Below are 23,799 nucleotides of genomic sequence, written 5' to 3'. Positions count from 1 at the left end.
TTGAAAAATCTTTTGCTCACCTAAAAAAGCAAGTAAAAAAACTAGCTAAATAGATTGTACTACTTGTCCTGAGTTTAGAAATACCCAATGTTTTTATGTTTTTTTGCTGTTTTTTGTAAGTTATAGGGCAATAAGTACAAGCAGCGTTTTATGATTTCCAAATCTTTTTTAACAAATCTGGTCAGTCTGCCTCCATCTCCTCTTTGGAACATCTTTGAAGCCGGTTAACTCAATTTAACCAATTCAAACCATATATTTTTGAAAACTAGACACCCCAGGGTATTCCAAATGCTGTTATTTTAACCCTTTCCATGCACCAATTATACAACTACACTTTGTCAAACTTTGTAATAGTAATTTTTTTTTATTTTTTTCCACACAAATTGTACTTTAGTTATAGATATACAGGTTCTGGTATATGTCACTGTTAAACAACACCCCAATGTGTGTTCAGGAACATCTCCTGAGTGCAGTGATACCCGACATGCATGGATTTGTCGTGTTGTTTGAGATTTAAAATGTCACATTTGGGAAGTGCGCTTTTTTTGTCCATTTTGGAAAGTCTGTACCTATGCCCTATCTTTGAGCTCAGCCACTCCAATTTACCCCATCAGCCATTTTTTTTTATATTAGACACCCCTTGGGTATTTGAAGTGCTTTTATTTTAACTCTTTGTTGAGATTTTTGAGAAATTTGAGCACTTTTTTTTTACACATTTTGCTGGTACTGGATGGTTCATCTAGTGACATCACTGCATAATTATTTTTAAATGTTATCACTTTTAATTTTTTCCATATTTTTTTTTTTTTTTAATATTTTACTAATCACATTGTGATTAGAAAGCTGGGCTCCATTGACTTGCATGGTTGAATGCAGTACCTGTATTCAACCTGCAAGTGGAGCCAGAGTTCTCTAGACCATCTAGCGAACTTTAAAAACTTGTTTGTTTCTTTTACAGGGCGGCCGCCATCTTGCTGATGGCGAAGAACACCGACAGCTCCGGCTGTGACCGCTCTCCGGAGCGGTCACAGCCCACCCAGAGGTAAGTGTTTGGTGTCGCTGGATGCCTCCTGATCGAGGCATTCCAGCGACACCATTTAAGTTTAGGAGGCGATCGTTGATCGCCTCCTAAACGCTTTTAAAACGGGCGTCCGCCGCCATACAATGTATGGCGGCTGTTGACGCCTCGGGGAGGGGCCAGACATGGCCCCTGATGCCGATCTCGGCCTTGCTGAATGCCTCGACATCGAGGCATTACAGTAACGCCGTCTAAGCTTATTTTACTTTTTGACGCCTCGGGGAGGGGCCAGACATGGCCCCTGATGCCGATCTCGGCCTTGCTGAATGCCTCGACATCGAGGCATTACAGTAACGCCGTCTAAGCTTATTTTACTTTTTGACGGTTCAGGACCGTCAAAGGTCATTTAGTGACCTTCATGTCATGACGGTCCTGAACCGGCAAAGGTCGCGAAGGGGTTAATAACCGAAAGCACATTAGTTTTTTTATTATTCCTACCTCTTTGATCATTATTGGGTAAAAAAAATACACATCCCCACTTGCCTTTTATAGTATAGTATAGATGAGGCATGGGTTTCCAGCAGCAGTAAAAGTAAGTGTCCATTTGTCTTCCATTTGTTTTCCAGGTGGCCAGTCCGGGCTCTTTACAAGGGCTGTTTGTAAGAAATGAAGGGTGCCTTTAAAATGTGATACTACATTTATTGCATAATGTTATGGGGACGATTTGGGTTTCTATAGGGTGAGATATCTGGTTTTACAATGTAAGGTAATTTGCATAGTAATGCATTACAAAGGGTTTGGAACAAAGGCTCCAATAGAGGTGGGATACCCCACAGGGGGTCAGACAACTGAAGCCGATGTGTATTAACATAACTGTGTGCATGTTTGCATAGACTACCTGTCTCCTCCATAATTGGGTCATACAGGAAATCTCTGGAAAGAGGGGTTGGGTGAACCACTTTCTGGGAGGTACAAGGAATTCTGGGATGACTAGTTAGGGGTTGCAATAGTCAGGAGAGTGAGAGAAAGAAAAGTCTGAGTAAGAGAGAAAGAAGAGTCTGAGCAAGAGAGAAAGGAGAGTCGGAGAAAGAAGATTCGGAGAAAGGAGAGCGCAGTGAACAGAAGTGTCCTGGGTCAGGAGACTCAGAACGAAGCTGCGCCTGTGAGCTGAGAGAGGTTTCCCAAGAATGTGCTTAAGTATCCCTTTTGTTTTGTATTATTATCAAATTTATTCTGTATGTTATATGTTTTATCACCTGTAACAGTGACCTAATTCAATATCAATATACATTTTTCTATACGCTTGTATTTGTGCTTTATTCGTCACACATTCCCTAAAAGAATAACCCTGTAAGAGGGTCATAATTTCTTACATGTTGTATAAACACCACAGACTCTTTTGGCCAACTATGTCAGAAATCTAATTTAACAACTTGTTATACAACTTATTTAGAAATAAGGATGTTGTCTTACGTATCCCTACATTACAATTATCCATTTAAATGACTTCAACTGTTTTCCAATACAGGTGATTAATCCTGCAGTGTAGGCAGCTACAGAAAATGTTCTCCCAAGACTGATCAATATCAGCACATTTCCTGCTGTAGCTGTATTATGACCCAAATGTTAACCAGAAAGGTCAGACACTCTCTGCTCAGACAAAACCTATAGCAATGTTATTGGAGCCAGGACAGCTTGGGGTAAGGGGATCAAACTCTGCAGTCCGTTTCTACGCTGCTTTTGCATTAACATAGCAGCGTCATATGTTAGTTATGTCACAGTCCCACTGGTACTTTAAGGTTTATATACCATGTGTGTCTGCAGTGGTATGTAGTGCTATAAGTGTTCATTGCCACAGAGGGACTATAAAAATGTAGGTGTGAGCTGGGATTGGAGCGCTTTTTTAACTGAAAAAGTGAACTACAGGAATTTGCTGGAGTGCTGTTTTTTGTTAAAAGTAAATAAATACAATTTCCATTCACATTATTGTAATTAGGTCATTATGTAGCTTTAAGTAACTCAAGTGAACATTTTAAACAGGCTGTATACTACATATCACTATAACACTTCTTAAAATGTCTCTTTAAATATTCAGATACAGACAATCTCAGCAGAGTTGACCACTTACCATGTCCCCAACATGTCACTTGACCAATAATTTAATGTACATCTAACTGACCCAAAGAAACAGGCCTGGTTCAGCAGTACCGATTATATTATATATATATAAGGGTAAGTGGCAGTACAACATTTATGAAGAGTTAATTTTTAACCCCTTCAGTACTGAGGGGTTTTAGTACAGCTACTGTATTTTTTGCCATTTTGTTTTTACTATATGTTGGTTTAATCAAGATTTCTCTTCTCCGTGTTTGATGTACCCACACAACTTGGACACCCTTGTATTCAGAACAAGTAAGGCTGTTTTAAAACTATTCAACACACACAAACACATAATTATGAGTACTAATATATAAGAAACCTGTACTAAAATAAAAATTTGGAATTTCACTCAGAATTTCTTCTACACAGTAGGTTTCACTGCTGATCAATAACCAAAAGTTATGTTCTGCACCATCCTCTGATTACAGCAATACCCCACATGCATTTAAGTTCTGGAGGGCCACATGCAACCCGTATGTATTACCCTATTAGCCTTGCATTTCAGATCACAATGTGTGCAATTAGCCAGCAGGGAATCCTAGCAGGCTCTAGACACTGCTGGGTCTCTCTCCTCCTCAAGTCACCTTTCAGCGGGTGTCAGCATTGTGATCGGGCATTCCTTATATAACAGTGTAACTGTGCTCACACCAAGCGCCATTATACTCGATCTGTCAGCAGGAAGCCAGTGATATTTACTTCTGGTGACAAGGGCACTACTAGCTGTGAATAGACAGCTTGATCCCCACGCAGTGTTACAGGGTCACCGTACCCAAGGCTGGGTCCCCTGTTTGAGGGCTGAGGAATCACCAGTCAGTCCCTCATACGGATCGCACTCAGCTATCCACGGATCATCCAGACCACCATTCGTAGTAAACCAAGAAGAACTCTCTTTATTACAAACACACAGAACTTTATACAATCTCAATGCAATGTGTACCGAACCCAACCCCCAATCCCATCAGCCACATCCCATCACAAATCCCATCAGTATACAGGGGATGTATCAGGTGAGGGGATTACGGAATACAATGGGTTCCCCCACCTGTGTTATCCCCCCTGTAGTGCGGGTGCCGTCTGGGCAGACAGGGCTGTGCTGGCTGATTAAGAGCCCCAGCCAGATTATAGGATCGTCTCTTTGAAGGCTGGGGCTGAATCCACATCAGTCTCTGGGCCGGTTACACAATAAACACAATATAATATATTACCGGGTCACGGTATACAGAACCGGACACAAAAGTGCTCCGTGACCCGGCTAAACTTCATATGACATATGAGCCAGCTAGCCTGGCCCTGTCACAGATCTCCCCCTTGACCAACGGTCCGGCAGACCAGGCAGATCCACACGGGTCTGCTGCAGGCTGTCCGAGTGGACAAAGTTCAAAGGTGCAGGCCTTAGTTCATGGCCCCCTTTGTCAGAATCATCCATTGAAGGTGGGCCAGGGCCCTGGTTGCCCAAAAGGATAGTCAGTAGTCCTCTTTGAATTGGAGGACGGTCCCAGCTCAGCCGGGGGCACATGGCTATCCCCCTCACCGGGGTAACAGGGGCACGTGGGGACTCTTGCTCCCTAGTCTTGGGAACTGAGTCTGGGGCAGCTGCCAGGCCAGGGCGGTTGCATGGAAGGAAAGCCCTGCTGATCGGGCCGGGGGCACTCGGGGAACCAGGGAAACACGTAGAGGTAGTAAGAGGGGCCTCTACCGGGACACTGGAGTGACCTAGGGGACACTCTGGGACAGGAACAGGTGCCCTTACAGGGTTATTGGGCGAGCTAAGCAGCTCTGCGGGGTACTCAGGGGACCCAGGGGAATACTCCGGGGCAGGGACAGGTGCCAATACTGGACCACCGGGAGGGTTAAGCAGACCCTCGATCTTCCTCTCTGGGACAGGTGCCTCTGCCTGGGCACGGGGAGAGTCAGAGGAACACTCTGGGACAGTGACCTGGACTTCTACCAGGACACTTGGGGAACCAGGGATCGGAACCAGGGCCTGCGCCAGGCTACTGAAAGGACCCAGGGAACTCGGCAGCCCCTCTGGTGCCCTCGCTAGGTCGGGGAACGGTGCCTCTACCGGGTCGCCGGGGACTTCATAGGGAACCTCTGGGGCAGTGACCCGGGCTTCTTCCCGGACACTCGGGAAATCAGGGGGACAGTCTGGGGCACTGGCTTCTACGGGCATAGCTAGGGGTTTGGTGAGGGGGATTGTGCCACTTACTCAGGCGGTGGGGACAGTCATCTCTTCTGCCGGGGTAGAGCAGCCAGGGTTGTTGGTGGGGACATGGGTCGGAGCTTTTGGCTTCCTCCTCCGCTTCTTTTTGCTGGCGAGGACCTCGGTTCTTCTCACCAGGGCAGGGGCCGAGGAGTAGATGAAGAGGACCTCGGTCCCACTCCCGCAAGTTGTAGTATCATGCTCCCAGTCTCCTTGTAACTCCTGGAGCTCCACTCTCCGCAGCAATTCTTTATAGTCCCTCTCGAGCTGCCATTCCTCTTGGACCAGGCAATCCATAACAGCCTCCAGCTCGGGGGGAATAGCATAAACCAGGACTTCTGCACGGTTGTCCCAGATTGTATCCCTGCGGTACTGGCAGGGGCTTCCGAAGGACGAGTCAAATTGGAAGGCATCATATATCAGTCCTGGGTCGACGGGGCTATACAGCATCAGAGGGTCGCTGTGGTCTTCACCTGCTAACTGCTGGGAGAATCCCTGGTAGCGGCTCTGGAGGTCGAGCTCTGCATATATGAGACCCCTCAATTCGTCTTCCCACTCCGGCAACGGGTTGTCCCCCAGGAGCGGAACTCGTATATCCCACATTGTCCAGTACTGTGCCCAGTACGTTTCAAAGTGGGGATGGGAGAAATCATCCCTCCAGTCTGCAGGCGCAGACTCTAACTGCCATTGCTGGTGTTCCAGCTCACGCACCTCGGCTGTAACCCGGTCTGTCTCATCCTCGGGTTCTCGGAAGGGTTGGATATCCTTGTATGATATTTTGGGGGTCTGTTCCCCTAGTCTGGGAGATACAGACCCACTCTGGCTCAGTTCCCGGTGACACATTTTAATCACCGCCGTCACTTGCTCCGATGTAGCCCCTCCTGGGTACAGGGATAAGTGCCATAGAATGTTCTTTTGTAGAGCACTCAGTCCGAGGCTCTCCTCTGGGGCATCCTGGTGCCGGTCCATCTCTGCAGTCTGCAATCAGAGTAGCCTTTCCTTTGCTACAAACCTCCAGGAGCTCTCTTGGTGTCTCTCGTCTGCAATCCCAGTTGGTGGTTTGGATTTCACCCAAGTCGTGGGATTCATCCCACCGCTGCCACCAATGTTACAGGGTCACCGTACCCAAGGCTGGGTCCCCTGTTTGAGGGCTGAGGAATCACCAGTCAGTCCCTCATACGGATCGCACTCAGCTATCCACGGATCATCCAGACCACCATTCGTAGTAAACCAAGAAGAACTCTCTTTATTACAAACACACAGAACTTTATACAATCTCAATGCAATGTGTACCGAACCCAACCCCCAATCCCATCAGCCACATCCCATCACAAATCCCATCAGTATACAGGGGATGTATCAGGTGAGGGGATTACGGAATACAATGGGTTCCCCCACCTGTGTTATCCCCCCTGTAGTGCGGGTGCGGTCTGGGCAGACAGGGCTTTGCTGGCTGATTAAGAGCCCCAGCCAGATTATAGGATCGTCTCTTTGAAGGCTGGGGCTGAATCCACATCAGTCTCTGGGCCGGTTACACAATAAACACAATATAATATATTACCGGGTCACGGTATACAGAACCGGACACAAAAGTGCTCCGTGACCCGGCTAAACTTCATATGACATATGAGCCAGCTAGCCTGGCCCTGTCACACGCAGCATCTGGGAGATGTCCCTGATGCCAGGAAAACATGACATAGAGGTACATGTTAAGAAGCATATTCCCTAACCTTTTATGGACATACCTGTACATCTACAGCGTAGCGAACAGGATAAAGGGGAACTACCATCAAAAAAATTGTGTGGTTTTCTTCTTAAAACAGTTCAAGTTTTTGCAAATATATAAGTCTACTTGTCAGCCAGCTGCATATTAGCCATTTGTATGTCCTACTTATTGTTATCTTAGCCCCATCTACTAGACATATATAGACTTATATTGCCTCGGCTGAACAATAGAATAGCTCACTCTTGATCTGAAGAACAGACTTCATTTGCAATGCCATAAAGAATCTGTTTATTTCAGTGTCTATGCAGGGTTTCCAAAATATCTATACAACAATGGCAGCCTTCAGATCTGCAGATAAAAGGAGGCTTAATGGATTGAATTTAGATAAAACCAGGTTTTTATCAAATCTAACCCACATTACTGTATACAGCAGTATATTTTATGCTCAAGGTAACATAATAATGTAATTTGTCATGGAATTTTTTTTAACACTTGTAATGCTCTTGACACGATATATACGATGCACGCTGAGTAGAAAGTTAACTTGGGATAAGACCCCAAATAAAGCATTACGGAGGGTCAACTCAGTGCTTCTTGTAGAGGAAATTACCCATTACTGGCCCTTCATATTACATATTGAGGGCATTAGTTTGTGCCACTGAAAACCACTACAGAAAAAGCACTTTTGGAAGATAAACTCATTAATTAAGATGTTGCAAAAAAAAAATGCCTTTATTGAATTGTAGCATGCAGACACTGTTGTAGGTAGGAGCCTGGTGCTGGAGCTATTCAAATCACATAATTTGCTAAATAAGGTACATGAATATCTAGATCACGTTATGAAAGGTAATTAGCAAGAATAAATATGGCCTAGTTACAATAATGCATTTAGGATGTTTTGTTGAGGCTCAGCAATTATACTACATAAGTGCTACATCGATAGTTTCCCTGTGGTGAGGACAGGCTGCCATGTTCTTTCAAGCTTCCTGTTTTAGTCATTCCAGGCACAGGAGATACAGGATCTTAACTGTTATAATTATTCATTTCTGCCTAGAATGTGCACCATGTTCTGGTGCCTTGCTAACCAGTCATTTAAACACATGTAAGCTGGAAGCATCAGTCTCCCATTCTTAGAAGGGGATAAGAAAACAGAACCAATGTTTATCAAATAGAAGAAAAAACTACCTTTGAAGGCAGATAACAGCATTAGAGAAGAGAATGACAATACGTATACTGTGTGAAATTAAAATATAAATAATGATATATTCAGTACTAGTATTCCTCACAGCACACTGCACTTGCTGTGATAGTTATACAAATATTTATGTAAATCGATATGTCTTTCAGACCCATCACAGTGAGGTATATGTCTAAAGATGGGTCTCCCTGAGGGTCTGCCTCTATACAAAGCTTAGATGTTCAGTGTTACAGTCTATTCCAGCTATGTAGTCTATTTGAATGATGTATACATCACCATGTTGGCTTATACATCATGCCGAGTATCACTTTCTGAACATTTCTCCTTCTAGATCTCTGGCGTTCTATCTATACATATTAATGTACGCCTTACTGGGTCTCTGTCTATAGGTCCTGCTGGTGTTCTTTTCAAGGTGAGGGTTTGGGAAATTTAGCTGGGCCCCCTCCTATAGTCTGCAGGAACAGAACCAGAATTTGTGGTATCTTCAGGTTCCAGTGGCAGAGAGGGAGGTTTGGAGACTGGAGGAGTAGGGTTTCCTAAAGAAAACAACCAAGAGTTATTTCCTTATCTGTGGTAAATAGATGGTGTTTGTGACAAAATTGCAGAGGATAACAAGAGAGCACTGTTGGGTAGATGGAAGGTCTCACTTCCTCTCACCTGTCGTTATGCCTGGGGCTTTACTATATCCTGCAGCTGATGACATTGCTCGTCCCAATGCCTGGTTAGACCCCAGTGGTGTCTGTTCTGTCCCAGGACCTCTTGTCCCTCGTTGCTTTCCTTTTTGGTCTTTTGTCTGCTTGGTCCAAACCAGACTCTCTCCCACCTGCAGAGCTGCCCCCAACTTCTGTGCCATATCTACCATCTATAAAGAGACAAATCCATGAAAAACACTGCTAAAATAATGATACTACCCACATAACAAAGACTGTAATTATAAACTGAAATACAGTTCAATAGCACAATCTTATTTTCTTTGACATATTTAGATGCACTTTTTCCTGACCTCAGGGTCAAACTCTGTAGAAGTCTCCCTGAGCGCACCGACTTTATGCTCTAGCTCTTGGTACTGGTTCATTGCTCCCTTCTTATCTCCTTGGTTGTAGAGCAGCACAGCAAAATTCAAATTCACCAAAGGGTCTGTCCTGAGAGATACAGATGTCAGCATACAACACAAAGTCTAGCACATAATACGAGTACATGGTTATATGGTTAAGAACAAAAATCAGGGGAGAAAAAAATAAAGGGACCCTAGGCATCAGAAGAAAAGTAGATAACACAAAGGGTACTGTACAATAAAGGCATTAAGCCAGTGTTGGTATTCTGATATAACTTACTGGTCTAAACTTGCTGCCTGCTGATAGGAGCTCTTGGCATTCTCTATATCATCCAAATATGTGAGAGCCACTTGGAAAGAAAGCAATGTTGAAAAAGTTAGGTGAGCCAAATCCATATATCCCAGATACCAAGAACCATATGGTCATATGCCTATATACACCCATAAAATACACAGGAGTTCCATTTAACCTCAGTTTGTGCACATGTACCATCTCTTGGCTGGGCTTGTATAAATGTATAGATAGATGTATGTAAGGCTTCTGTTTCTTTCAAATCCAGGAGCCAATTAACCATTATGTACAGCCTCTTCCCTTCAAGTCTTCGCCCCTCACTCCGATTAGCAGTACATTTCACAATAGGCAATTCCGAACCAACCAGAGAAAAGAACATGTGTCACCCTTGATGTGGAATCTACCATGACATAGGACCACTTCAGACATCTGCACAAAATGTTTTAGTGGACCCCAACATACAACAAAGAGACAACTCTGAATTTTGAAATGTGGTCTTCATACCTTTCTCTGTGGCGTGCAATGGAATTGTTTAACTCTTTGAGTGACGGGAATCTGGTATCTCTGTAGCTTTTTGCCAACCATATCTGGTTGCCACTCAAAGAGTTAAAGAAAAAGTTGATGTTACATATAGGGCTGAAACAACTAATCGATAAAATCGATAATAATCGATAATGAAAATCGTTGTCAACGATTTTCATTATCGATTAGTCGAATCGATTTTTATCGATTTTATCCTTATATAATCCGACTTCAAACAGAGATCGGATTATAACACTAGAATCCAGATCCCCCGCAACACTGCAGGGGACCTGGATTCCCCTCACTGTCGGCCGGTCTCTTACTTCCGTCTCTCTCCCCCCTCCCATACACCCCTCTGACTCCTCCCCCTCCCATACACTGCTCTGCCTCTCTCCCGACTCCCTGGTGTTTTGTGAACCTCCGTTGCTGACAGGCAGGCTGTCTGTGCGCATCGTGCAGACCCCCACCGGCTGACAGAGAATCGAGGTCATCTGCAGAGGATCATCCTCTCTGTCAGCTGGTGGGGGTCTGCATCGAACAGACAGCCTCCGTTACTGCCCTTCACTTACGCTGAGGCTTCTATGAAGCTGCAGTGTAAGTGCCTGTCAGCAACGGAGGTTCACAAAATACCAGGGAGTCGGGAGAGAGGCAGAGGGGTGTATGGGAGCCACCCTCCCATACACCACTCTGGCTCCTCCCCCTCCCATACACCACTCTGCCTCTCTACCCGGCTCCCTTGTGTCTTGTGAACCTCTGTTGCTGACAGGAGGCAGAGTGGAGTATGGGAGGGGGGAGGAGCCAGAGTGGTGTATGGGAGGGGGGAGGAGCCAGAGTGGTGTATGGGAGGAGCCAGAGTGGTGTATGGGAGGGGGGAGGAGGCAGAGTGGTGTATGGGAGGAGGGAGGAGACAGAGTGGTGTATGGGAGGGGGGAGGAGGCAGAGTGGTTTATGGGGGTATAATGAATTTCAGTGAGGCAGAATGGCATATCTGGGGGAGTTAGAGTGGTGTATAGGGGAGGTAGAGTGGTGTATGGGGGGTATAATGAATTTCAGAGTGGCATATCTGGGGGAGGTAGAGTGGTGAATCAGGGAGAATTTCAGGGTGGTGCAGGGCATGTATGGGGAGCGGAGTGGCATATCAGGGTGCACAGTGGCATATAGGGAGGTATAAGGCATAAATGGGGGCGAGTGGCATATTGGAAGTTATAAGGCATATCAGGGGGGCATAAGACATATCTGGGGGTAAAAAGTATATCAGGGGGCTCAGTTGGATATCACTGGCATATAAGGAGTATAAGGCATATCGGGGGCACAGTGGCATATCAGGGGCACAGTGGAATCTCTGGCATATAAGAGCATATATGGGGCAGAGTGGCAAGCTGGGGGTCAGATGTGCATAACTGGGGGCAGTTTGGTAAATAAAAGAAAATATAAACAAGGCTTTTTTCTCAGTTTTTATTAAATATGAAAAATAGTTAACATATGAATTAATATTTACTAATAACTTTGTACACTGTGTTTGGGTTCTTGTAGCTTTTATTATTATGTCAGTAAAATAAGAAGTTGAATAGCGAGAGGCCATTGCAATAAAGAGATGAAAGTGTAAATTGTACGTTTTTTATTAAATTATTTAAAATAAAAAAAATTGCATTTTTTATCCGATTAATCGATTAATCGAAAAAATAAATCGGCCAACTAATCGATTATTAAAATAATCGTTAGTTGCAGCTCTAGTTATATACAGTAACGGAGTTTAACGTTGAAGAAAAGTTGGTTTTATTTAATTTTGTTTTACTAAACGTCCCTTACCTGTAGGTCACGATTGCAGGTGCTTATGTGATATTTTAGGAGACTTTCCCATGTAAAATACCACGCTGAGCTGACTGATTATGGAAATGCTACAGAAGTCCTGTTTATCAAATAAAACCCATGGATGGTCTTGTACAAGCTGTTGTCACACATTACTCAAACCCACCGGTGCAGAGTTACTCTCCAAACCACTGTACTAAGGTCCACAACAGACTGACTTGTTGTACGATGTATTGTATTTCTGAATTTAAGGTAATTAATTTGAGAATTATGAGATTGATGCAGCCTCCTATATCTTGGCTCCTGGATTATGGAAGCATTACTTATTATTTCACTCATTTGTTTTATTCTTAATATAAAACAAACCCATTTTTTAGAAATAAAACTAGTTACACTTTGTTGCTCACCTGCCAGCAGCATATATAGAGTTGCGTTGCCATGATGAAGAGATATGGCTGCACTCAGGAAATGAAAAGCCGAGGCGTACTGTTGCATGCTAAGATGAACTAGACCCAGATTATAAAGCACACGCCAGTCAAATGGGGAAAGGTAGAGTGCACGCTTCAGACAGCTTATCGCCTGCAAATGAGTGGTCATCAGTTAAGGGAGGTTTGAGGACAGGGACTAGCAATCAATGCAATAATTGGCAGCTAGACCTACCTATGAACTCGGGTTACAAACAAGCCATAGATGTTTTGTCTCTTAGGCATACACCAGTACCCACATCTGTAATATGTAGGAAAAGTTCAACAATTCTGAACCTGTGGGATGTGTTCCCCTTGAACGAGTTCTGAAGAGGCACTTCAGAGCCTTTCTAACCTCAAATGTTAATGGCATTTGACAATAGTTTTTACTAGAGGCACTTAAGTAAAATGTTACCGGTACTGGCAGAATTTGATTGACAATCTGTAATTAGTTAAACACAGCTAAATATTGAGAAACGCTGATCTAGACCAGAAATGTGAAACATATGGGCACAGGGCGGTTTTGTGCACAGCACAAACGTTAAATGTATCTCAACAGGACAATATGACTAGATTTACAAAGTCAACTGCAACAATGTGCTAGTTTTAAAGTTGGCACTATGCAAATAAATTATTTTGTTTAGCAATCTCGTAACATTACAATGAAAATATTCCTTAATGGTTTTTATAAGTGTCTATTTAATCTTGAGCAGTCAAGCCAGCAAAGGGTAATCATATTTCCCTTATTCTGATGAGACGCACACACTCACACTCACCGCCACATATTTCTTCTTGCCAAAGAAACACATGCCAATATTATTCCACAGAGGAGAGCTTTCTGGGACAGTGGAGGCAGCAACTCTATACTTGCTGAGGGCCACGTCATAATCACCATGAGACTGCATCATACAGCCGGCTGCCAATATAGCCTAGGAAAGACACAAGAAAATAATAGTATCCTGTGACCCAAATTCCCAAACAAGTGGAAAAACTGTTTGATGCTTACAGTTTTACAGCTCAATTCTTTTTTTGAAGCAGAGATGTAAACCTGATTTCTTCAAGCTCTCTCTTACGTTCTGGTTTACATTTTTAACACAAGACTTTCATCTTAAGTGCAAGAAAATAATAGTACTGTGCATCTAGAAGCAATTTGTGTATTTACTTACCTTATAATTACCGGGATCATAAGTAAGAGCATTTCCTAGATATTCAAAAGCTTTTTGGTATAATCCATTCTGTGTTGAGGAGAAAAGAAATGGTAAGGGCGACCATATACAAAAAGGCCAAACAAACTGAACGGGAATACATGCCGTATTACTAGCTTACTGAAGCACACAACAACCAAGTGGTCTTGTTTTATATCTTATTTATGTTTGTCGTATGCGTGTTAGATTTCACCAGCTTTTTTTGGTGCAAATGATGAAGAAAAAAAACACAGGACAGACAAAAGCATAAGACTTAAGAGCATTAAGACTAATTAAGACTAATGTGCTTTTTTTTTCTAGACTCATTAGGCCCTATTATATTCTGGAGGGAAGCCACATCAGACGGCCATGCTTTGTCTTTTCTTTGGGATCAGATCCAATCCAGGTAGCATTTAACTAGAAATTTTCTCTAACTTTCCATTGACCTTTAATAAAAAAATATGCATGTACATTTTTCTCTGTAAATTAGCATTTAACCACATGGCCTTGTAACGGATGGTTGCTCAATCTAGTTTCTGTTCATGAAAACTTTGGAAATGGTAGGGAGGATGGTACTTGTCAATAGCACATAGATGTGGTGGATTTCTAGCGTGTACGCACAGATTAATTTGACCAGTAAACAATTTCATTTTTGAGTATAGGATCTGGGCATGTGGCATTTCCACGAGTACATTCACCATGGTCCCTGACCTGAAGATATAGAAGTCCTAATGTTGTTAACAGTTCCGTGCTTTCAGGCGATAATCTGTTTAAAAAAAAAAAAAGAGAGAGACACACTTACTAGGCAAGACAGCAACATGTTTTCTGTGCAATGAGCTGTAATCCCATTACACCTTTTGTACACAATATCTACTACACACTCCAATTTCACAATATCTCTGCACTTAATGTGATATATACGCTATAGTCGCACAACCTGAGACCCGCTGAGTATCTTTCTCATTAACGTGACAGAATGCCATCTAAAGTGAATCGAAAGGCACTTAATTTATGGGATTAAATTGTTTCAATTAATGTGGAACACGCATCATAGTTTTCTTCCTTTCTTTTAATACTAGCAACACTTACACAGTATTTTTAATGACAAGATATGTTTCTGTTTCAATAAAATGTTTTCACAAGATACAATGTTTGTAAAAGCTGTGTAATGTCTCCTTGTATGTGCTTAGGCCCTAACTTGGCGCAATATATCGGATGAACACACCGACCTCTTAGGAATAGAGCGTAACACGCGTAGGATTCTCTGATTAAGTAAGGCATTTGGTGAAATACATTCCAGTAGTATAAGCAAGACTTCATTATTGCCATAAATAATCAGTGGGATGACACAAAAATATTGCATTAAATGAGATAATGTGTATTGGACCAGTGTAATCAAAACTTAGTTTTCTTCAGTACTTTACTATATGACAGTATGCGACACTATTTAAAACGCAAAGAAAAATATTTTTTCCATAAGACTTCTCATTTAAAACACTAGCAGTTTTTACATATGTCATTGAAAGATTACATAGAACTGTACTTCTTTATCAAATCTGATGTTTCCGTACCTAGGCATGGATAATGGAAGGATATGGAATGTAATGTAATGGATGTCTCTATTTGTAATGTTGCAAAACATGCTCCAGTAACCCTAAATGCCTACTGCCACAATGATAATTAAAACTCGTAAACTTGTAATCTGCCTTTAGGACAGGGATAACGGAACACTCGTTCATTTAAAACCTATTTTATAGGGGTTTGAGCATATAACTAAAGGCTGTAGAAGAACGATATACCACGGTGATAGATCTCAGGGCATGCTGCTACAAGACATGTTGCTAATTGAACACCAGTGGTGAAAATATATCAGTATATGATTACACATTCTCTCCACTGGGAAATAGGAGTGACTGTTCATTCTGTTCTAGTGCTATGTGAACAACTACCATTTAAACTCTACCTCAATTTACTGCTATCAGTAAATCAGTAGCTTTAGTATTGTAATAACTTTGCTACACGGTAATATAAAAGAAATGGATCAAGGCAGACTTGTCCCCTACAGATAGCAGGTTTGCACTGAAAAAAAATAAGGCAGGTGATTTATAGCACAAATTGCAGAGGGGAGATGGAGCACTTCAAGTTATAATGCCAATTCTAGAGCAATTAGCAGAACCTTAAAAAAATCTACTGTGATTACTTCTATTTTCCCATCAATAATGAATCCAATAACCAAGAGGCCTGTCTTACATGTACACACACACACACACATTGCACACAGTCGTCATGGGCACTGTTATATTAAGCAGGTTACTGCCAATAGGGTGACAGAACTAAAATTCCCCCCAATGCCATAAGCTTAAATTAGGACCGGAGATGGTCAATAGACAAAATCCAGCATTTCGGCCACTAGCTGCTTTGATCAGGAAGGTTACAAAAACACAGCAGTAGCAACCACCAATAACTTCTGGTTTAAAATATAACTGCTGCATTGTCTTCTGCAAATTAATCTCAGGACTTAGAGAATAAATAAGCAACATGTTGATATAGTCCAACATTTGATCTACACCCAACCTTCCCTTCTGGTCACACACACTATACATGCTGTTGGGATCTCCACCCTCAGAACTTTTTTGACCCAGTATAGCCCTAGAATAATATAAAAATGTTACAACGTAGAAATGCACACTTACTGTAGAGCCTGTAGGTAGGTTTGGATAGCACCATCTGTATCTCCCTCCATGAGCTGAACCTTGCCCAGTACCATGGAGCTGAGATCTTGTCTGTGCAGCTGTAGAGCTAGAGACAACTGCTGCTTGCTCTGTAGAGGGAAGATGTAGATATAGCCCTGCTTAAGTTGCAAAAATAATGACAATATGTATTAACAAAAAAAGACAGGTGTATCTTAATTACGGTTAGCATGTAAAATGTCTGCAAAAAGAGTAATACAATCCTTTATGTTCCTCATAGACAAGACAAACTGTAGATCAGTCCTCAACCTCCATGCTCACCTTGGCAAGGTCTTTCAGATATAAGTAACACACTCCAAGATTATGACATATTTCCTACAGAATGAGAGAACTTAGTGAAGATGCAGAAATAGGAGTCACAGATAATGTGTGATAAATGATAGCAGTATCTATTGGATGAACAGAAAGCCTGAAAACATACGTGTGTGATATGCTGAGCATGGTCTTTCAATTAAGTTGATCAATGGTATATGACATTTATTGGCATATTATCAATTATTTTTCACATAAAAAATTAACTTTTGCTGTGCGCTAGCTTTAAAATATTGAAAAACACTTATGTTAACATGCTTATTATTTATAATCAATGTGCTTGTTATATTTGGTTCTACATAGAGGGGCAGGATTTTCAGAAAGAAACACTTTTATCATACCCAGTCCCTCTGGTTGAGTCTGGATGCCTCATTGTACACCTCAATGGCTGCTTTATGTTTTCCAAGTAAGAATCTATGATAGACACATTTAATGTATGTCACTAAAGAGAGAAGAATCATAAACATCAAATAACAGTAAGGGGCAGACTATATAAAATGAAGGCTATGACAGAAAGTAAAGAACTGAGTTGCAAAAGAAGATGAACGAGAAGGTGATTAAGGATAACTGATGGCATTGGTGCATTCTGGCTGAGTGCTGGCCTAGGCTGAGCCTCTTAAAAATGTGCAGTGGCAAGTAAGGTTCCTATGGAGCATAACTAGGGCAGTTACCTGCCAACATGGAGCAGCGGTGGACGGGGGAGCCTGATCTACACATGCTTAAGCAGCAGAGGGTCTGCTGCCCCTGGACCTGCCACCGAGAATATGCTACTGCAATAAATGGCTTGGTTGGACAATGTTACTCAATAAATTACCCTTACAATAACTTGTAAAGATAACTCAAATACACACAGGTGGATTTATCATTTTTATTGCGTTAGTTCAAATTAGGAGAGAGGAAGAATGACCAAATAACTCAGATGAAGAGATGCTGAAGAACATCTTAAAAGGGACAATAATAGGTAGAATAACTAATATGTACAAACAAAAGAGTGAATAGAAGGACCTAAAATCAATGTTACAGAGAAGATAAAATAGATAGATTCCATGGGAAACTCACAGAGAGCGTGCAACTTGTTTGAGGTTATCAGGGCTGGTGGGATTCAGGATTGCACAAGTCTGGAACAGCTCAAGAGACTCTTGGATTTTCCCTTCCAATCTCAGAATTAATGCTGAAAGAAAATGTATTTTAACATTTTAAATTATTGCTGCTTTTTGTTTTAGTCACCCAGTCAATGCACAATGCAGCTACACTGTCACAATCTGACAGCAGCTGTAAACATTTTTTTTTTTTGCATTAATCCTCCACCAAATATACTTTTATACTGCCTCTTTCAACTTCTAAATTGGTTTTATGTAAAAACAGAAACAGGTTGATGTTTCCACCATCATCTACTTAAACTTGTTTCTTTTTGCTGTGCTTAGAATGGTCCAGATCATATGTCTGCTATACCAAATCTGGCTCCAGCATTGGCTTGCAAGAGAGTCCCAGGAAGTGTAACAAGATCCCACCTATTTGCACAGAAATCCCCCCCTACTGATTTCCAGGTAAAAAGGGGCAATGATGCTGACAAACGTACAGTTGAGAGGACTGGTAAGATTAGGGTGACCACACCGGCCATGTTTTCCAGGATACATATAATCTTTACACATTGCTAACCAGCCCAGATAAAATGCTGCCCTGCAGTAAGGGGGACGTATGACTGACCAATTGGTTCCCTTCCAAAAGTCTATACATCCCACATACTGCATGGCAAAAACATGGCGAATTAACCTATAGCCTAAAGAACAAGTACTCCATAATGACTCTACAGAGCAACTGCCACCCAGAATGGGCTGGTTCAGTGTGAAATTTAATGCCTGAAGAATAATCCAGAAGAAGGGAGAGTATCAATGAATCTTAATGAGATATACTAGAGTCACTCACCTTGCACATATATAGCGTACTCACATACTCCTTCTGTTGCCTGTAGCTGCTCTTTAATCACAGCCTGGAAAGAGTGAGTGATTTTATATTCCACAAGCTCATACATTGTCACTTACAACAATGTGAGTTCAACAATGGAACACCTATGCACACTACTTTTAATGGGGAACACAGCACAATACTTAAGAAGACTTATTTTTATGAGGGATAAACAATTTGGTGGGAACCCCCCTTTAAGATGTTTTTCAAACAGCTATAAGTCATGTACAAGTATGATTTAAGGTGTGCTACTTCACCAGTGGAACATCCTTCCTGAAGTGGTGGCGGTTAATGCAGTGAGGACATTTAAACATGCATGGGATCATTAATAGGCAATCCTCAATATACAACAAGACCAATGATCAAATAAGGTTCAATGGTTTACAGTAGGAAAAAACTAGGCCAGATCAGCTAACCTGCTGTGAAGTTATATGTTGCTATGTTTTTTTACCTTGCAGGTCTCATAATCCTTCCTCATGTAGTGCAAATGAATAAGCCAATTGCGCCTCTCCAGGATAGGAAGCTCTGGAGCTGCCAGCAAGTAGATGATTAATGTTTCATACGCAACAAATCACTTGTGATTAATATTAAAAATGACCTAATTGACACTCATACATTAAAACTTCACAGCTCCACCATGACAAAAACACAAACAGTGGTTATTGATAAAAGTAACCAAAGCAACCAACTGAATGGCCCAATTAAGCAGGGGCATTAACTTGAACACTGTTTAGCACGAGAATCACTTTTTATAATCATAATCTCCAATAGTGCATTAATAAGAGTAGAAGTGTTACTTTATTGTGAGCACTTTATATAGAAGGTAATAATATTTCTACATGACTGCTACGTTTTAGTGTTTGCTTATTACTGGTTTGGTTTTGTTTCTTGTAATTTAGAACCTTCTAATCATACATGTCTTTTGGTATGTGTTTGACACATGAATCCCTTATATCTAGATGTCCTATGAGTAACTACTTTTAATGCATACTGATCACGCTATGTGACATATGGAGAATGGTAAACAGGCATCGTATAGATGGTGGAATGTCTCTGCCCACCTTTCTTTAAACGTGACTTTTTCAAGGCAGAAGATTCTGGAGGGACCTGTGAATAAGAAATTGTGACCTCAAAATGAAGACAATGAAATAAAGACAGTACTAAACAAAAAATAGATGGTTGATATTACGCAACAATTACAAGTCTTAGCAATTCATGTGAAAACAAACATTAAATTCCAAACTACTAGCATCCAAACGTGCTAATATTACAGCTATTATGAGCCATAATCACGTCTCTCGTGACCACTTGTCGATCTCTGTTGCCATAGTAACAAGAGAAGCTTGTCGACATTTAAGTCTGTACTTGGGACGACTAGCTCTGCTTTCAGCTTGCCGACCTCTATGACAACGAACGGAATAGCGTAGCTTTTCACTTCTTCATCTACCGTTTTGCGAGCAGCGAGCCATAAGAAGGTTGCACATTAATCCGTCGTTTAAAAGACGCAGCGGATTATAAAACAGACATCTGAGGTTACCAGATGCTTTCACCGCTACCGGTCGGCTACGTTTACCCTGACAGGCATTTACTTTTAAGAGCGCTGCCTTATAAAACCCATCCTGCCTTTTCTGCAACGGGTTACCGTTTTCTCTTGCTCCTCCGCCATCTCCTTGTTTATTTGATGGGCGGAAGTAGAGTCTTATTCACCAAGGCAACCATACTGATATCACTTCCTCTCCGTACATCAGAAAATTATGTTCTTCGGGACACGTTACGTTGTCATTAGTTCCTATTTCGAGCGCTTCTGGGTGACTCACTGTCAGATAAGTCTCGTGACCCTAAAAAGTAGCCCTGGTGACGCGTTGCCATTGCGTACCGTTGAGCTGTATGTTTTATGTTCAGTGAGGTCTCTAAAGGGAGACTTTGCAGGAGTTCTGTGGTTTAAGAGCCTTGACACCGTACATTATGAACTTCTGCTATAGGAAGAGCTTATGCCTGTATAATGTATGCTTAAATCGGTGAGATCTCTTCAGTTTCCACACAGTATTGACCATTTCTACTTGAGGGCAATTCTTCTGCCTGCTCTGTTTTTAGTGAATAAACCACTACATTATGTGGAAACCAGGTTGTCTGTTTCAAATTATATGTACTTGTTTAATGTGTGGGAGCATTATCTTCATTTATAAAATGGTGCCAGTCAGGATCGCAGAGAACACAAGACCCTTTCAGGATGTACTAGATATTTTGATGAAGGGCCAACTCACGCAGGTTTCTCCAGCCAGAAGGGTTTAGCTGGTCATAGTTTGCTCAAGTGAGGTGACTTTCATAAATATCACACATGCAGCTATATTCGGCCCACAAAGCTCTTCTTGTAGTAGAATGTTATTAGAGCTAGTCCTTCATAAAGATGTGAGGCTTGCAAAATTTCCCGCTTTTTTAGTGACCACGTTCGCTTTGGCCATGTAGCTAGAGTCATGGATGGGCTCTACCAAGACTCTTTGTAACTTCGTTAAACATTGACCGCTATTTATGTGCCTGAGAAAAATAACCATAAATGTGTTTTATGCACTTTAATTTCTGAACAAATTCTCTATTTGTTTATATGCACATTACTGTGACGTTTGTGTGTTACAGCCAGACCCAGCAAACATTGTGAGCTCCTACAAAAAGAGCAAATGGTGGGAGGAAGGATTTGGGTGCCAAAGACTCTGTCTCTGAAGGGGGAATTGGCAGGTATGGTCTGAAGTTGAAAATGTAACTTTTGGCTTTACAGAATAAACCCTTACCAACCCCTAAGCATAATTTAATATAATAAACACATATAATATAAATGTGTATATTGAATGCTCTAGAGAAATGCATTAAATAACTAACCATTTATATAGGATGCTGCCTTTTGCACATTTGACTATTGATTGTCGCAAACATAATAAAAGCACATCATCTTAATATCTGGAATTTAATTTTGATAGATCACACTTAGCCAACTCCCTCTCATCAAGGCCAAATAATATACCTTATTTCTAAGAATAACTCTCCTGGGAGTTGTAAACAAAATAATCACCAGTTACCTTTATGTACACCTTTCTAATTAATTTGTGAAAAAGCAAAAAACATAATATATTTTGTAGACAGACACATTGACTTGTGAAACAACATGTACACATCAATACTGTCCAATCCCCATCAGAGAAAATACACAGAACTGCGGTAAATTACTCTGCTGATACTCATCCCACACACATCATCAGGAACTCATTTATCATCTCTCTTCTTTCATCTACAGGTATTCAACTTTTTTGCCTTTACCCTGTTTGTAATCTGCATCATTGCTGGCAACCCTACTTAATTAATTGTCCAGCTATTCAATTTCTTTGCCTTTACCGCGTCTGTAATCTGCGTAATTGCGGCTGTCCTGCTTAATTAATTGTCTAGGTATTCCAGTTTTTGCATGTAGCTATCTGCCCCTCTCCCCCTTATGTCTGTGATTTTATTGCAGGTTAATTAATCAGTTAGTAGATACCTAACAAGCAGCCATCCCTAAATCAGAGCTGACATTCAAGGCACAGGACAATTTTCAAAGTGCCACTTTACAGGAGTTTACAACAAATTTAACAAGGAAGGACAAAAAGGAACTTGGAACTTCAAGAGCTGCCTACTGCTTATTGTGTGCGCCACCAACATTCTATTCCCATGTTCACAATCCCCTTGTTCCTCTTTTCACATTTCTGGCTGGGTTGAAAAAATCCTTAAACCCTTAGTAAAGGGATTGCCCAGTTACCTCCGAGACCCCACTGATCTCCTAAACAAACTTACCAACGTTGGCACAGTCCTGATGGCCCCATTCTTGCTACCATGGATGTAGAATCCCTCTACACCAACATTCCCCATTGTGATGGTATAGCAGCTTGCCTCAAATACCTAGAACACAAGAACCTAGGAATGGAACTCATAACACAACTAATACAGTTTATCCTCAACCACAACTACTTCAAATTTGGACAGGACTTTTATCTCCAGAAAATGAGGACCGTAATGGGCACATAAATGACTCCACAATATGCCAATCTGTTCATGGCCAAACTGGAGGAGAACTACATCTCCACCTGCCACACCAAACCACTGGTATATCTCCGCTACATAGATGATATACTAATCATCTGGACATCCAATTCCTAGACACTACCATCTACATTAAGAAGAAGTGCATTCAGACTTCACTCTACCGCAAACCAACAGATAGACCAACCTATCTGAAACACCGCTGACGTCCGTGGGCGTTCCCCTGTTAGCGGGAACTCCCCCATTTAAAGGGAAAATGGGTGGGGAGCGGGACGTGTCAAGACCCCGCGACCCGGGGATTCGGGTCTTGACCCGGAGAGTTCCCAGGTATGAATTCATCAACCATGGGTACAGCGTTAGAATCACAGACTCCCAAATACAGAAAGCTATCAATATCCCCAGAGAAAACCTCCTGAGATACCAGCAGCCACAAAAAGGAGATCGAGTACCATAAGTGGTAACCTACAATCCACAATGTAAGCCCTGCGCAAGATCTCAAAGGAATTACAAGAAATCTTGCACACTCATGAAAGACTTCGGACAATATTCCCACATCCCCCACTGCTTTCATTCAAACAGCCTCCCAATATCAAACAATGGATAGTGAAGAGCACCCTTCACAGGCGAACAGCAAATGGTACCTCCCTCTGCCAACAAAAGAGATGCGAGACCTGTGCACACATCCTTCTCACAGATGAAATACAGATATCAAGCTCACACTTACACCACAAAATCAATGGCTGCTTTACATGCAAAATCATCTAATGTGGTGTACCTCATCATGTGTGCTAAATGCCCAACAACGATGTATATGGGGGAAACAGGCCAAGCATTACACAAACGATTTAATTCCCACAGACATACCATCAACCAGAAAAAAATAGATACACCTGTTGGAGAGCATTTCTGTCAGCCTGGACACAACATTCGAGATTTGAAGCTGTTAGTACTGATGGGATGGTTCCGCACCCAGCGGGAGAGAGAAATATGGGAGGTCAAACTAATCTGCCGGTTTAATACCCTACTCACTGGCCTTAATAGAGACAGAGAATTCATCTCCCATTATAACATTACAAACCA

The 23,799-nt window shown here is 41.9% G+C and overlaps 1 protein-coding gene across 1 annotated transcript; it reads right to left on the bottom strand.

The window, feature by feature from the left end:
- Window positions 1-8,734: 8,734 nt before the first annotated feature.
- Window positions 8,735-20,323, bottom strand: LOC149297661 (BBSome complex member BBS4). Its single transcript, XM_089488324.1, has 16 exons — window positions 20,293-20,323; window positions 19,719-19,754; window positions 19,109-19,188; window positions 18,619-18,682; window positions 17,752-17,863; window positions 17,034-17,106; window positions 16,642-16,695; window positions 16,324-16,451; window positions 14,342-14,396; window positions 13,613-13,681; window positions 13,223-13,375; window positions 12,390-12,561; window positions 9,640-9,709; window positions 9,309-9,447; window positions 8,963-9,167; window positions 8,735-8,841 (listed from the first exon to the last, which is right to left on the bottom strand). The coding sequence occupies exons 1-16, from the start codon at window positions 20,321-20,323 to the stop codon at window positions 8,735-8,737; spliced, it is 1,548 nt and encodes a 515-aa protein (XP_089344450.1).
- Window positions 20,324-23,799: the final 3,476 nt, after the last annotated feature.

Source organism: Sceloporus occidentalis, unplaced genomic scaffold (assembly GCF_023333645.1).
Source record: "Sceloporus occidentalis isolate IW3139 unplaced genomic scaffold, rSceOcc1.0.p SCAF_37, whole genome shotgun sequence".
Lineage (NCBI taxonomy): Eukaryota > Metazoa > Chordata > Lepidosauria > Squamata > Phrynosomatidae > Sceloporus > Sceloporus occidentalis.
The sequence above is the reverse complement of the archived record's forward strand: the minus strand, read 5'-3'. Positions and strand labels throughout refer to the sequence as shown.

What these genes read in the sequence shown, in the direction of transcription:
- LOC149297661 (XM_089488324.1), bottom strand. Translation starts at nt 20,323, where the DNA reads ATGGCGGAGGAGCAAGAGAAAACGGTAACCC. An exon ending in AAAGTCACGTTTAAAGAAAG is followed by an intron (nt 19,189 to 19,718) that starts GTGGGCAGAGAC and finishes ACTTGCTGGCAG; the next exon opens with CTCCAGAGCTTCCTATCCTG. An exon ending in AAACAAGTTGCACGCTCTCT is followed by an intron (nt 17,107 to 17,751) that starts GTGAGTTTCCCA and finishes TGTCTATCATAG; the next exon opens with ATTCTTACTTGGAAAACATA.